Source organism: Xenopus laevis, chromosome 2L (assembly GCF_017654675.1).
Source record: "Xenopus laevis strain J_2021 chromosome 2L, Xenopus_laevis_v10.1, whole genome shotgun sequence".
In the NCBI taxonomy this organism is placed as follows: Eukaryota; Metazoa; Chordata; class Amphibia; order Anura; family Pipidae; genus Xenopus; species Xenopus laevis.
The window spans coordinates 119186150-119200895 of NC_054373.1; the positions used below are offsets into that span (position 1 = coordinate 119186150).

The following is a 14746-nucleotide window of genomic DNA, read 5'->3' on the forward strand; positions in this document are numbered from 1 at the left end:
GCAAAATTAAGCGTTAGATAAAAATATTAAAAAGAAAACAGTTCTATAGACATTACTACTAGTATCAAAGACATTACCCATTATGCCTGGCCAAGCCAAGTCCTCATTGTCATCTCTCTCTTTTCCTGGTGCCAGATGGTTGAACTTATCTAATTGTTCCAGTAGACTTGCAAGAAGAGGGATAGCACCAGACTCCTGCATAAGCCATGCATTTTTACATAGTAGCAGCACTGTGGATACCACAAGCTCTGGGAGTATAACACCTGAAACAAATAAAAGTGGAACCAACATGGCTTTTAACAATTTGTTACTTTCTTTTTATTTATTTTTGAAAGATACAATCAGCAATGGGTTTTAAATAGTCTGTAAAAGAACCATTATATATAGATGTAAAATAAATAATAAAAGCAAAAGAAGAAAAAAAACTAACATCTAAAGGATTTTCATTGTACTTATGAACTGTAATATGTAATAAGAGATGGGATATATATAAAGATATATACATATACACACACACCAAACCCAAAGGTGCACTCCGTTGACTCAGTAGAAACCTGGGTGCCAGCCGAAGTAGGTAAATATTTGCGAAAAAGAGCGACACTCACAGGGTTGTTTTCAATGCAGGCAAATTGTGTTTATTCCACTCAACGTTTCGATCCTCCACAGGGATCTTCGTCAAGAGATTACAGTCTGTAATCTTCTGACGAAGATCCCTGTGGGGGATCGAAACGTTGAGTGGAATAAACACAATTTGCCTGCATTGAAAACAACCCTGTAAGTGTTGCTCGTTTTTCGTATATATATATATATATATATATATATATATATATATATATATATATATATATATATATATATATATATATATATATATATATATATATATATATATACATACAAATGTGTTTTGTTTGAAAATAAACACTATTACTTTACTACAGAACAGTGTGTGCTGATCCTTCATAAGACACTATATATATATATATATATATATATATATATATATATATATATATATATATATATATATATATATATATATATATATATATATATATCTCGTCTCTTATTTTTTTCTCCCTTTTTTACTGCCCATTCTTCTTTTCCATCTCATGCCTGTAGTTTTAAGGCATCTAATGTTTACATGTTCCTCCAGCCCAACCCTGGACCACTCCACTCCTTTGGATTGTTTGCTAAATGTACTCATTTATTAAGTTTCCTCTTAACACAATGTAAGCATATATGGTCTTTAAGCGCAATTTACAAATCTAGACGTTTACTGGATTAGTAGTGTAGACACAGTACCTGTAAGATCTCCTGCCACAATACGAGATACCTCAGCAAAATGCCTGTGAGACAGCGATGCAATATTGGTTGCAACAGGAAGTATGTCTCCAATATGGGTGCATAGGAGAGCTGTGTATTTTTTCAGCAATGAACCAACTCCTAAAAGTTCAGGCGCTAAATAAGTGAAATGGGTAGTGAAAAAAACAAAACAAAAAAGAAAACAGTTAAAAGAGTGGTTCCGCACAGTGATAGAATACTGAAAGACACATTTTTATTGGTTAGGTACCATGAGTATTTGCGGTTTGGTCCACATCATTCCCAGGGTATAGCTTGCTGATAAGTAGTCTTTGGAAACGTAAAAGAAGGTCCATAGAAGCTGACCTCTCCTTACTGTGATGTTCCTGTTCTAAGCAAGATGAAATGCGTCGTGACATATCCTTCAACTTGGCAATTGTCTGGGAAGCGATGTTCCTGAGGAAATATCAATCCGTTACAAGCAACAACAAAAAAACAAACAAAATATTACCTGTACTGTAAAAAGCCCCTTCATGCATTTATATATAATCAGGAGAGCTTCTAGCCCATCTGCCTTCAGAGGCAGGCAAGAGGCATAAAGAAATACCTTATGAAGCTTCTTACGGAGGAATAAGTTTATAAAATATTTTTTAATATTAATGTAAAATAATCTATACATACAGTCATATGAAAAAGTCTGGAATCCCTTCTCAATTCTTTGGAGTTTTGTTTATCATTGGGTGAGCTTTCAAAGTAGCAACTTCTTTTTAATATATAAAACATGACTTATGGAAACAGTAGTATTTCAGCAGTAACATTAAATTTATTGGATTAACAGAAAATATGCAATATCCATCATAGCAAAAATTAGACAGGTGCATAAATTTGGGCACCCCAACAGAGATATTACATCAGTACTTAGTTGTGCCTCCTTTTACAATTGTAACAGCCTTTGATGAGTGTCTGGATTCTGGATGGTGGTATTTTTGACCATTCGTTCATACATAAATTCTCCAGTTCATTTAAATTTAATGGCTGCCAAGCATGGACAGCCTGCTTCAAATCATCCCATAGATTTTTGATGACATTCAAGTGGTGGGGACTGTGACGGCCATTCCAGAATAATAGGATTTATTTACTCACCGTTAAATCTGTTTCTCTGAGTCGACAGGGGGACACAGGAGACCGATGGGGTAAAGCCCCATCCTTCAGGGGAAAAGGACACTTGATTGACAGATCAAAAGAGATCGTGCCAGGACTCCAGCTTTACCCCTAGCACTTCCTCTTTTACCTCAGTTGGTACCAAAAAACTTGCCACCAGGCATAAACAAGGTAGAACAGAAACACTATTGTAACTTCAAAACTATTTACAAGCATGAACCGGATGGGATGTCCTGTGAGTAAATAAATCCTATTTTCTCCGACGTCTCCGGGGGACACAGGAGACCGATGGGGACTTATCAAAGCAGCCCCATAAACAGCAGGTAGGGCAACAGTGTTGTGAATGCTTGCCAGTTAGGCTGCACCACTGCTTGCAGTACTTATCTAGGCGGTAGAACTAAATGTGTGAATTGTGGACCAGGTTGCTGCTCTGCAGATCTGTTCCACCGAGGCAGAGTTTCGCCAGGCCCAAGGGGTCCCCATTGCCCTTGTGGAGTGTGCACAGATGTGAAATGGTAGCGATTTTCCTTTCCCTATATAAGCTCTTCCAATGGCTTCTGTAATCCATGGGCACAATGGTATGATGAAGAGTGAATCTGAGCGTCTGATTTCTAAAGTATGTTTGGTATATACCCTCAATAACCATAATCAGCACCTTTTCCAGATTCTGTAATATTCGGATACTGGTTTTCTTGCTTGAATTAAGGTAGCAATCACTTCCACTGAAAACCCCTTTCTTCTCCAGATGGACTCTTCAATAACCATGCTGTCAAATTGAAGAGCATTGGATTGGGGTGACGGATGGGACCTTGCCGCAGCAGATCCTCCCTGTGAGGTAGAGGGATCGAGGCGTCTGCCAACAGATCCTGTAGATCGTGAAACCACGTTATTCATGGCCAGAAGGGGGCTATTACGATTACCAGGAGATCTGATTGACGTATCTTCTTGAGAACTCTGGGCAGCATGGGAATCGGTGGAAAACATATGCCATGTCGAACCTCCATGATTCGGTCATGGTGTTTGGTCCCTGTACTGAGCAAAAAATCTGTTGACCTTGCGATTTGTTCTGGACGCCATGAGGTCAATCTGTGGGATTTCCCATTTTTTAATCAGATCCTCGAAGACTTCGGGGTATCGCTCCCCATCCAGAAAGGCTGGCATCTGTTGTCAGAACAGTCCAATCTGGTGTAACCCATGATTGGCCCTTGGTCAGAGTACTCAGTCGAAGCCACCACTTTAGAGAAGATTTGGTCTCGTGGGACAGAGGAAAGGTTTGCATCAGCGATCTCCTCTTCCACCATCGTAGGATGTCTGACTGTAATGGTCGCATATGAATTTGGGTAAATGGAACTGCTTCTATGGTCAACACCATAGAGCCTAGAACTTTCATAGCCTGATGGATCGTTGGGCGAGGAGATCGGTGTAGGTTGGACACCTGTTTCTGCAACTTTGTCTGCTTGTCCCGTGGCAGAAACACTTTCTGTGCTATCGTGTCGAATTCCAAACCCAGAAAAATCATCCGATGGGATGGATGTATCTCTGATTTCTTCCAATTGATCCACCAACAAAATTGTTGGATTATCATGGTTGCTTGATTCAGGGCCCCTTGGGCTTGTTCCATTGAGTTGGCCTTGAGGAGAAGATTGTCCAAGTATGGAGTCACTGATATTTCTTGGAGTCTCATTGTCGCTGCTGTCACCGCCATTAACTTTGTGAATACCCTTGGAGCTGATGACAGGCCGAAGGGTAGTGCTACAAACTGGTAGTGTTGATTGCGGAATGCAAATCTCAAGTATCTTTGGTGCTGTGGCCATATCGGCACATGTAGGTATGCATCCTTGATGTCTAGGGACATGAGCAGCTGATTTGGTTCCATACCCCGGGATGACTGACCGTAACTTCTCCATCTTGAATTTTGCCGCCCTGATAAATTTGTTCAAATCTTTGAGGTCTAAAACAGGACGGAAGGTTCCCTCTTTCTTCGGAACCACAAATATATTGGAGTAGAAACCGTAAAATCTCTGATGAGGGGGTACTGGAATGATTAACCCTGCCTTTTGCAGAGTCGCAACACAGTTATAAAACACTTGAGCTTTGTTTGGATCTGTAGGTATTGTGGACATGAAGAACTTTTTAGGGGGGTGGCCCAGAAGTCGAAATGATATCCTTCAGTAACGATTTCTCTTATCCAGGATTCGGAGGTCAGTTGTATCCACATTTCCTGGAACTGTAGTGGTCTGCCCCCTATGGCCCCCTGCGGCCCCAAGGGGCTCGCCCTGTCATGCTGAGTTGGGTTTGTCTTGAGTGGGCTTGACCTGGGATTTATTTGATCTCCAACTTGGCCTGGATCGGAGAATCTATTGCGAAAATTGGTTCTGCGTGGGGATGTAGAACGTTTTGTTTGTCTGTTGCTTTGGCCACGAAAAAAAAATTCCCTGCAGAATGTATTAGCTGACCTCCTGTGGCCTGTGAAATTATCTTTTCCAGTTCTTCTCCAAAGAGACGTAGGCCTTTGAATGGAAGTGCCATCAGTGACTTCTTTGAGCTGAGGTCAGCTGACCAGTTCTTGAGCCATGGGGCTAGACGAGCTGCTACCGCTAAGGCAGATGAACGTGCCGTCAGTTGAGCTGTGTCAAGTGCTGCTTCGCTAAGGTATGCACTGGCTTCTGCCATGTCGTGGGCTATGTCAATTAGGCTTGCCCTAGAGGTCCCATCTTGCATCTGATATTAAAGATGTAGACCAAGTTTCCATAGCTCTACTGACCCATGCTGTGGCTAGTGCTAGGGACGAAGTGTTGAACCCTATGCTGAAAACACGGCTTTCAAAAATCCTTCAATTCTTTAATCAGTAGGGTCTTTAAATGCCGCTGCATCCGTAACAGGTAATGTGGTATTTATAGACAATCTGGAAACCGGTGCATCCACCACAGGTGGTATAGCCCATTTGTCTACTGTTTCCTTTGGAAATGGATACAATTTCGCAAACTTTCTATTAGGTTGAAACTTCTTGTCTGGAGTATCCCACTCATCTTGGATGACTGCTACTAGTTGATCATGCGAGGGAAACTCAGTTGTGGTTTTCCGCTGTCTCTTAAATATACCCTTGGACCGTGTTTGCTGAAGTGAAACCAGTGACTGGGACAAATGGATAGCCCATGACGGGGCTGAAATTTCTGGATGCGGAACCTTGAGCATTATCATCTTGGGATAATGAAACAGCTTGGACCCCTTGATTCTGTGGGGGCTCTGAGGGTGCTGACGGAGCCTCTACCTCAGGCAGACAGGACCTGCAGAGCGGTTCTGTTTGACCCACTGGGAATTGAAACTGACAATTCATGCAAGCTAGGTAAGTTACCTGTGCCGGCCCTGCTGCTAATGTAGCTCGTCCACCTCCCCGGGTAAATAGTCCACCTGTCCTACCTTCTGCCATAATTGGTGATAAGAGCTAGGGGTGACGTTGGAGACCGGAGGCCAGATATAAAATTGTATTCGCCTGGTTCTAGTAGTTCCCCGGGACCTTAACAGCGCTCTCAATTTGCTTAGTGTCTGTTTGTAATGGCCGCGCTGTGAAGAACTTGCTGTTCTTCGTGAGCTCTGCACCAAAATGGCCCCCTCTGTTGCCAGCGTCATTTGAAGCTGTACACTCCCCTGCGCACCTCCCGTACCAAGATGGCTGCCGCCTACCCTTGGCCGCTGTAGGAGGTTATGAGTCACCTCTTCACCGTAGGCCGCATGCATAGCATCCCTCGCAGCCTTCCCCGATATGGACTCCCAGTTTGCGGTTGGAGCAGTATAAGGCATGCAGCCCTAACTGGGCAGAGACACGGTACGCTGCTACGAGGTGAGGCACTCTTAGTGCTTGGGACCCAGGCTGAGTGGGCCCCACCATGGTATAATAATAACAGGAGTTTTACTCCTCTTACCACAGTCCCGTCTGTGCTTACCGGCCAGAGTCCCTGCTCCCCCCCAGGGGGCAGGTTTTGATCTGGAAGGCCGCTCTGCCATAGAGCTTCTGGCCCCGGTACTTTTGTGTTCCCGCATAGGGGGTTAACTTTCAGGGTGCAGGTTAACCCTGTCCCTAGCCTATCCCCGGGTGTCAGCACTATTCATTAACAGGAGATTTCTCTATGTTGGGTCTCACTGGAGACCGACGGGTCCAACCTCCTGTGGACAGGACACTTGAAAAACTGAAGTAAAAGAGGAAGTGCTAGGGGTACAGCTGGAGTCCTGGCACGCCCTCTTTAGATCTGTCAATGAAGTGTCCTGCCTCCTGAAGGATGTTGCTTAACCCCATTGGTCTCATGTGTCCCCCGGAGACGTCAGAGAAAGTGTACTTCTCCCTCTGCATGAATGCCTTAGTAGATTTCGAAGTGTGTTAAGGGTCATTGTCTTGTTGGAATATCCAACCCCTGCGCTGAGAGGGGTTCCCAAACTTTTTAATATGACTGTAACCATAACATTTACACAACACTGAAAAGACAATTATATTAACAATGGCATTTCCCTGGCCAGCAGAGCTGGAGTTTCTGTCTCCTACAAGAAGATGGTATAACAAAGATTGAGCGAGACATCTGAATTTCCTATAAAGCGTTTATGTATGCTTAAAGGGGTCCTCCACACAAAAAACGTTTTTCTTGAATAGAGGAAGAAAACCTAATACTACTCTCCCATTTACATTAAATAAGAATGTTTTCAAAAGTGGAGTTTGATTATTTTTAGTGACAACTATTATAGATGGTAGCCGCACCTTCTAACCTGTTGTTTTTCTTCGGGGTTGCCCCCTAACCGCCGAGAGTTAGAAGCAACTTGGCAATGATGTGCTGACCACTCCTATATAAATACTTGGTTTGGTGCTCAAGAGAAGAGACAGAAAGCGGAGTATATAACGTCGCACAATCCCAAATTACCCCTGTGTCAAACAAAGTGTCTACCTGCTTAAAGCAATCGACTTGAGAATTAAATAGATGAATAAATAAATATATAGTGTTCTTATTGTGATCAATCCTGTAAATCCTCTGTGATTAACAAAACAAAATTGAATAAAGTGCGTTTATGAACAATTCATGGTGATCAATTCATTAAAGTGCATGGTGCCTGGTTGTGAACGAGGGAATGTACTTGAGCCTGCGGCTTGGACTAATTGGAGAGACAACATAAAAAGTAACTTTTATTTCATCTACTAAAATTCATTGATTAGAAGGGAATTAATTATTAAAACCACTAAAAACAATTAAAACAGAAGGGTGGAAATCAGATCTGGATTTTGTATGAAAAGGGGTGACAGTGAAAAATTTCCTTAGACTGTTCCCTATCGATCTTACAACACCCGTTTCCCTATACTGGCTAAATAGTAGTCAGGGAGTACATGAAGGGTAAGTTAGCACTAAGGCAGTGATCTCAGAGGAGATTAAGCAAAGGTAAGTGAGGATTAGGGATAGTGGGGAGGTGCCCTTGAATCATCAAGCGTAATAAGTCAGCCACTGTACAGTATGGTGTGCACAAAATTTAACTGACACTGTGTCCTCTCAGAGGCACCTAAGTCGTTATGGCCTATTCCCTAGACACTACAAAGGCACCACCATGTACTGACAGATCCGCTGAACAGGACACTCTGAAGAAAAATTTCCCCCACCCAAAGAAGGTAAACCGTTCCTCCCCCTCTGGTCCTCAGACCCACTGCGTGCTTAAATAAAGTTCCCTAAGGTTCCCAGTTTTCTGACCGCTGAATAAGCGGCTAAGCTACGGTGCCTGACGCACGTTTCGCCGGTTAGGCTTTTTCAAAGATTATTTTTGATTATTTTTAACTGTAAAAGTAATATTCCAGACTTTTTACATGCCCTGCATTCCTGTCTCTGAATACTGAAGAGTAAAATACCTGTATAAAAACGGACTGAAATTGTTTCAAGTCAGACTCAGAGAAAAGAAATAGAAAAATAATATATATGGATCTGCATGTAGTGTCCAGCCATTCAACCCATGCAGGTACCTTAAAGGATCAGCCAGTCTAAGGCCACATTTAATTTGTTCAAGGTTCCGGACTAAAATTATAGCCAGAGAAGTCATACAAGAGATTCTTGCTAACCTCAAGCTCCAATGCTTAAATGATACAATCTGCTGCCTGAGCCTGTCCAAAGCAAAGATTATTAGTGACCATTTAAAGCACTGCAGGCCTACTTAATTAACATGTGGTCTAGAATAAGGTTTATAAAGGTAATGAAGTTTTCAAGTGACCTGTTCAGAAGCTACCACACCTTACAAGTTACAGTAATATATAAAGACAAAATAGAAAAATGAATGCATACTTTTAATGTTACTGGAGAAACATAACACAGAAAACAGAACACCCTTACCTTAGTAATTGCTGAATTAGCTGCACCAGAGGCAAGGTTTGCTTCCCAGCAGACTCATAGATTCCTGCATTGATAAGATCTTTATCCAGTGGTGTGCTGCTCATGTGAAGTGATGATGCATTTGCTTCCTGCTCATCAATTTCCTTCTCTTTCTGGGCTTCTTTTTTGGCTTCTATGTCCTACAAGTTAAAAAAACCACATAGTTAATTAAGGTAATATTTACTGAAAAATAAAGCTTGTGAAGCAATATATTGTATACCTTCTAAAGCTATATTTTTTGTGTGTGTGTGTGCTAATCTTTTGTTTTAATAGGAAAGCAAAAACATAGTTGCGTTTCAACACAACTGTGGTCAGGGCAACAAATGACTTGTGAAAGTTTGTGCACAGGCTAAATAACTAAATTAAGGATATAACATTTACTATTCAATGCTGGATACAGTTCTATATTTACAGACGTGCAAGAGCACTCCGGAAAGCTGCAGAAAATAAAGGTGCCCTTGTGATTTTCTGCAAAGGTAAAACATTTTCAGATATTTTTGTTTAATCAATAGATACAAGACAGAAGACAGAGGTAGAAGACATTGCTGCAGTAGACTTCTCTCAATCTAGACCTGTTACAACAGAAAATTCCAAAATGGCAGGCACTAAGGTGAAGAGAATTGTTACAAAAGTAGTAATTGGAAACAGTGTATTTGAAATAAATGCAAAAAAGTATTAGGGATAAAGTATATCCACTGTTGTAAAGAGTACCCTTTAAGCCTTTTTAATATTTTGACTGAAAAGACTGCTTCAGTTAGTAGATATCATTGCCATATAAAAGCATAAAAGATTCCGATAATGGCTTATAAATGGGCACAATAAGACATAAGTTAGTAAGGGATGATTTAGATCTGGGTAGGTCTCATCAAAAAACATATTTTCCTTGAGAAATTGCAGGATGTACAATAGCTCCTTATAGTCATTATCAGCTGATTCAATGCACATATTTTGGACTGATTAGCAATTAATTTAAATTCACGTTACATGGCAGCACAGAAAACAGGGTTTCTGCACCAGAAGTCATAATTAGCACTAAAGCAATTTTTTTTAGTTAATGCTTCTCAGGAGCTGTCTAGAAAATATGGAACAATGCAGTGCCACTCAAAATATGGCCTTGTTACAGGGCTTTTCAAAATTTGGGGGAAGCAACAGGGGTTAAATTAATCAGTAGGGCAGTAAGATATAACTAAATAATTTGCTGGGCTTATGAATAGATGTAATTAGTATGATGGTTACTGAATTTCACACTGATTCTGGGTTAATAGTATAGTTTACCTGAATTTCTGCTGTTATTGCTGTATTCAATGCACATTCCAAGCCGCCATCAGCCATCAAACTGCTCACCAACAAATCAATCATAAATCGTCGGCCAGGACTTATAGTCATTTCATTTCCAGAAGCTAAATATATATAAAAAATGCATGAATTAAAGAGTCCAACAATGATCACCACTTTGTCATTTTCTGTAATGCTATCTAATTTCAAATGCAACCTATCCAACTAGAACAAAGGAAATGGCACATTATATGGATATTATATTTTATTACAAAAGTCTCAGTGTTGCTATGTAACTCCCCTGTGATATTATTCTTGAAACATGAAACATTGTGGTGCAACTAGGTCCTTTGCATGTCACCAAGCTGCACACACATCCAACTAAACATCCTGATGGTCAAAAGGTTGGATATCTGTGCATTGCCAGTTATCACAACAGCACTGTAGAGTTACTTAAAACGCAACACCAATTCATTATACAGGCCAATTATGATCACCTACATTGTAATGGATACAGTAAAGAATTAAATAAGAAAGATCCAAGCTTGATTCTGAAACAAATGCTTATGACCTTTTAGAAGGCAGTTACTCTTCCAATATAACAAATATTAATTATAAAAAAAAATATTCCTATCCAATAGGTAACTGCAGTGCCACACTTTTATGAAGAGCTTATTTACTGACTTAGATAAGTGACAAATAAGCAAACTGCATATCCTTTCAGCCATCTACTATGGACCATTCTGTGACAAATTTACTTTCAAATTTCTTTTCCCGACAGTTAGCAATAGCTATGAAACGGACATATATTCCTGATTTTAAGTTGAATTCATTGAAACATACCTGCATTTGGTAGAAGAGCTGAAAGTGCCCTTGCTCTCTCTTCAGCTGTAGGCAAGAGAACAGACCATCCACTCTGTAAGACAGCTTGGGCTGCTGACTGCACAGTGTTTAGTACTCCAGCATTGCTAGCCAGTGTAACAACGGTTTGCTTCAAACTGTTCAACAAAACACTGCCTAGCCCAAGGCCCAAACATTCTGGATCAACTTGATGACTTATTGCAGCATGCAGCTATATGAAAGACACCATGTAGCAACATAAGTTTGGGTGAAAAATTTTAATAATTGCATTTAAAAAGAACACAAGTACAGTTTTAACCAGCACATATTTTTTAATTTTCCCCACAATGTAGCAGTTTTATCTCATAAGTATAGTACAATTCTGCCCTCAGCACAAAATTTTGAACCTATTGGTAAAAAATGCTTGTGGGTGCGATGAACATGGGTTACATACTGTACCACCTGGTCAATGGCAGGTGTAAAATACAGTGCTTTCTCTCTGATCACTGCATTTTGTGCTTCTGTAACAGTAAATGGAGCAATGAATGAACAAGAAGGGCTGTAGATGGCCAGTAGATACAAGAAAGATGTATTTTTGCAATGCTCCTGAGAAAAAAGTTGCATTTTGTGGCCAGGTATTAAATGGTCTATTATGACTATCTAGTATGCGATTGTTGCCTTTAATGAAAATTGATGGTGGGTGCCAGATTTAGGTGTTGATATGGGTAAACCCAGTCTTATATTAGGTGTTAAAGGGGTTGTTCCACTTTAAATTAACTTTTAGTATGATGTAGAGAGTAATATTCTGAGACAATTTGCAACTGGGTTTAATTTTTAATTAGTTATAGTTTTTGCGTTATTTAGCTTTTTCTTCAGCAGCTCTCCAATTAGCAATGTAAGCAATCTGAGTGCTAGGGTCCAAATTACCCTTGCAATCAAGCATTGATTTGAATAAGGGAATATGAACAGGAGAGGGGCTGAATAGAAAGATAAGTGAAAAAAAAGTAGTAATAACAATAAGGGGCCAATTCATTAACATCGAGTGAAGGAATAGAAGTGTAGAAATGTGTAGTCTTATAATCATCATCATTTATTTATAAAGCGCCTACAAGATACGCGGTGCTATAAAGAACATAAGTACTTCAGATGAGGGTCAGTGACCCCCATCTGAAAGCTGGAAAGGGTCAGAAGAAGGCAAATAATTCAAAAAGTATAAAACTTAAAAACCAATTGAAATGTTGCTTAGAATTAAACATTTTATAACATAATAAAATTTAAAGGTGACCTCCCCCTTTCATTTTCAGATGATGAGCAGGCAACCAGTATGAAATAGCAGTTATACATTTGAAAAATCACTAGGAGGCATTTTTGAGCATTTACCCAAGATTTACTTTAATGCTTGGTGGGTGCTAGAAAATTAGAAAATTGACATTTTAAATACGAAGGGACACTTCCAAGATCGTTCCATTCACTGGGTACAAATACATGCTAGGGTAAATCAGCCAATGAATGGACAGAGGTCTGGTTTTTATTTCCACATTTCTTCCTGATACACTTACAGCTACATTATTTAATCACAGATGATCTATGAGGGAGCACACAGACAATCACAAAATGTTGGCTCAAGGTTCAAAAAAGGAAAAGGCAATCTTAATAGGCTACAAAGCATGCATAGACCGTTACAGACTAGGACCCGGATTAATATTTTAACCACTATGCAACAATTTTCCAAATAACATCACTGTAAAAATAAGAAAACTGCTTTAAAGGCAAAGAAAAGCCTTTTGCAAAAAAAAACCCATACCCCCCACCCCACGTAGACCCCCCCAGGCTTACTAACCACACCCTGGAAAATGCCCCATACTCCATACTAACCCCTCGGCGCAGATTCTTTCAGCTGACTGGGAGATCTGCAATTTCTGTGTAATTCCGTGCATACGCAGTTGTTGCAAACCGGCAAGCTGCTCCAACTGCACATGCGCAGAAATACCGATCTCCAGTTCAGCTTACCGAGGACGTGGAAGATGGATGCGTGGAACTCCGCTGGAAGAATCTGCGCCGAGGAGCAAGTATGGAGTATTTCCCCGGGGGAGGGGGTAGTTAGCCTGAGGGGAGGAGGGAGGGGGGTCTATGTGGGGTGGGGGGTACTTTTTTTTGCAAAAGGGTTTCCTTCTCCTTTAAGATTGTCACATAACCCCAAACAAACATGGATGCAAGAGACTAATTGCATAGTTTTTAGGTTTGCCCATTACTAAAACAATTCTTAACATTTCTTCAAAACTATATCTCATACTTAAATATGTCAAATGGAACCAAGAAAATGGACTATGATCACACAGCAGCCACTAGATCATCTAACTTTCCAATTCCTAAGTGAAGAAGTATTGTTAAGAATTGTTTGCTTAAATATGACTCTGTCGGAAAGCATAACATATATTGGAGCTTTCTGCATAATGGTTTCCTTGAGAACAGATTTAATTCATGTAATAGTACAGGATTAGTATTCCAGTGTTAAGAATAAAAAAAGAAAGAAGAATGAAGGTATAATGATCCTTTAAAAACACAATGAGTAATTAAGGCTCTCAACAGTCAGCACATGATTAGAAACAAAGTCCTGTACGTAGAAGACAAACAATGTCAAAAAAATAACTTATCATTGTAATCCATAAAGTTGTTGCAGTACCTGTAATCGAAGCAGATTAAGTGTGGCCACTGCCATGCACTCTGTTTCTTGAGGAGGTGGCCAGTCTGAGGTCCCATCCATTCCTTCACTAACTTGTCGTAGCAGGAGGTCAAGCTGTTCGAATGTCATAGGACAGACATCTACCACAAAAGGAACACGGAGACCAATAGACCATTCAGAGCAGGATGACCATGCAAAACTCTGTACCAACATAGAAGAAAAACATATTTACTTAAAACTTAAATATTGTGAGCAAACCTCGTTCCTTTATTTTAAATTTCTCCCAATTAGACGCAAATATGTCTGGCATTTGCACACTTCCTTAGGGCATACTAATAAATATTTAAACTAGGTATTTTTGTGTACTCAATTTACAGCCAGGACTAGTGACGAGTGAATTTATTCGCCAGCCATGTATTTGTGTCGAAATTTCAAATTTCTCCATGTGCAAATTTTTTTGCAGAAAAATTCACAGAAAAAAACACCCATAAGAAAAAAGCCCATTGACTTTAATGCATTAGGAAAAAAAGTCTCCATGAAAAAAAACACCCATTGATTTTAATGCATTTGGACAAAAAAAAGTCTCCTTAAAGGGATCCTGTCATCAGAAAATGTGTTTTTTTCAAAACGCATCAGTTAATAGTGCTACTCCAGGAGACTTCTGCACTGAAATCCATTTCTCAAAAGAGCAAACAGATTTTTTTATATTCAATTCTGAAATCTGACATGGGGCTAGACATTTTGTAAATTTCCCAGCTGCCCCTGGTCATGTGACTTGTGCCTGCACTTTAGGAGAGAAATGCTTTCTGGCAGGCTGCTGTTTTTCCTTCTCAATGTAACTGAATGTGTCTCAGTGAGACATGGGTTTTTACTATTGGGTGCTGTTCTTAGATTTACAAGGCAGCTGTTATCTTGTGTTAGGGAGCTGCTATCTGGTTACCTTCCCATTGTTCTTTTGTTTGGCTGCTGGGGGGTGAAAGGGAGGGGGGTGATATCACTCCAACTTGCAGTACAGCAGTAAAGAGTGATTGAAGTTTATCAGAGCACAAGTCACATGACTTGGGGCAGCTGGGAAATCTGCTGCAGCAGCACTATT

General features: G+C 40.2%; 1 protein-coding gene across 4 annotated transcripts in view; it reads right to left on the reverse strand.

Annotated features, from left to right (window-relative positions):
• Nucleotides 1-14746, reverse strand: part of herc2.L (HECT and RLD domain containing E3 ubiquitin protein ligase 2 L homeolog) — a 133602-nt gene that overhangs the window by 85314 nt on the left and 33542 nt on the right. For all 4 annotated transcript variants that reach the window (XM_018247131.2, XM_018247130.2, XM_018247132.2 and 1 more), the window contains exons 17-23: nucleotides 13651-13851; nucleotides 10971-11199; nucleotides 10128-10252; nucleotides 8814-8992; nucleotides 1574-1758; nucleotides 1306-1461; nucleotides 78-263 (exon numbers count right to left, since the gene is read on the reverse strand). In XM_018247131.2, coding sequence (XP_018102620.1) covers nucleotides 78-263; nucleotides 1306-1461; nucleotides 1574-1758; nucleotides 8814-8992; nucleotides 10128-10252; nucleotides 10971-11199; nucleotides 13651-13851 — 1261 coding nt within the window. The remainder of the gene's footprint in view (nucleotides 1-77; nucleotides 264-1305; nucleotides 1462-1573; nucleotides 1759-8813; nucleotides 8993-10127; nucleotides 10253-10970; nucleotides 11200-13650; nucleotides 13852-14746) is intronic.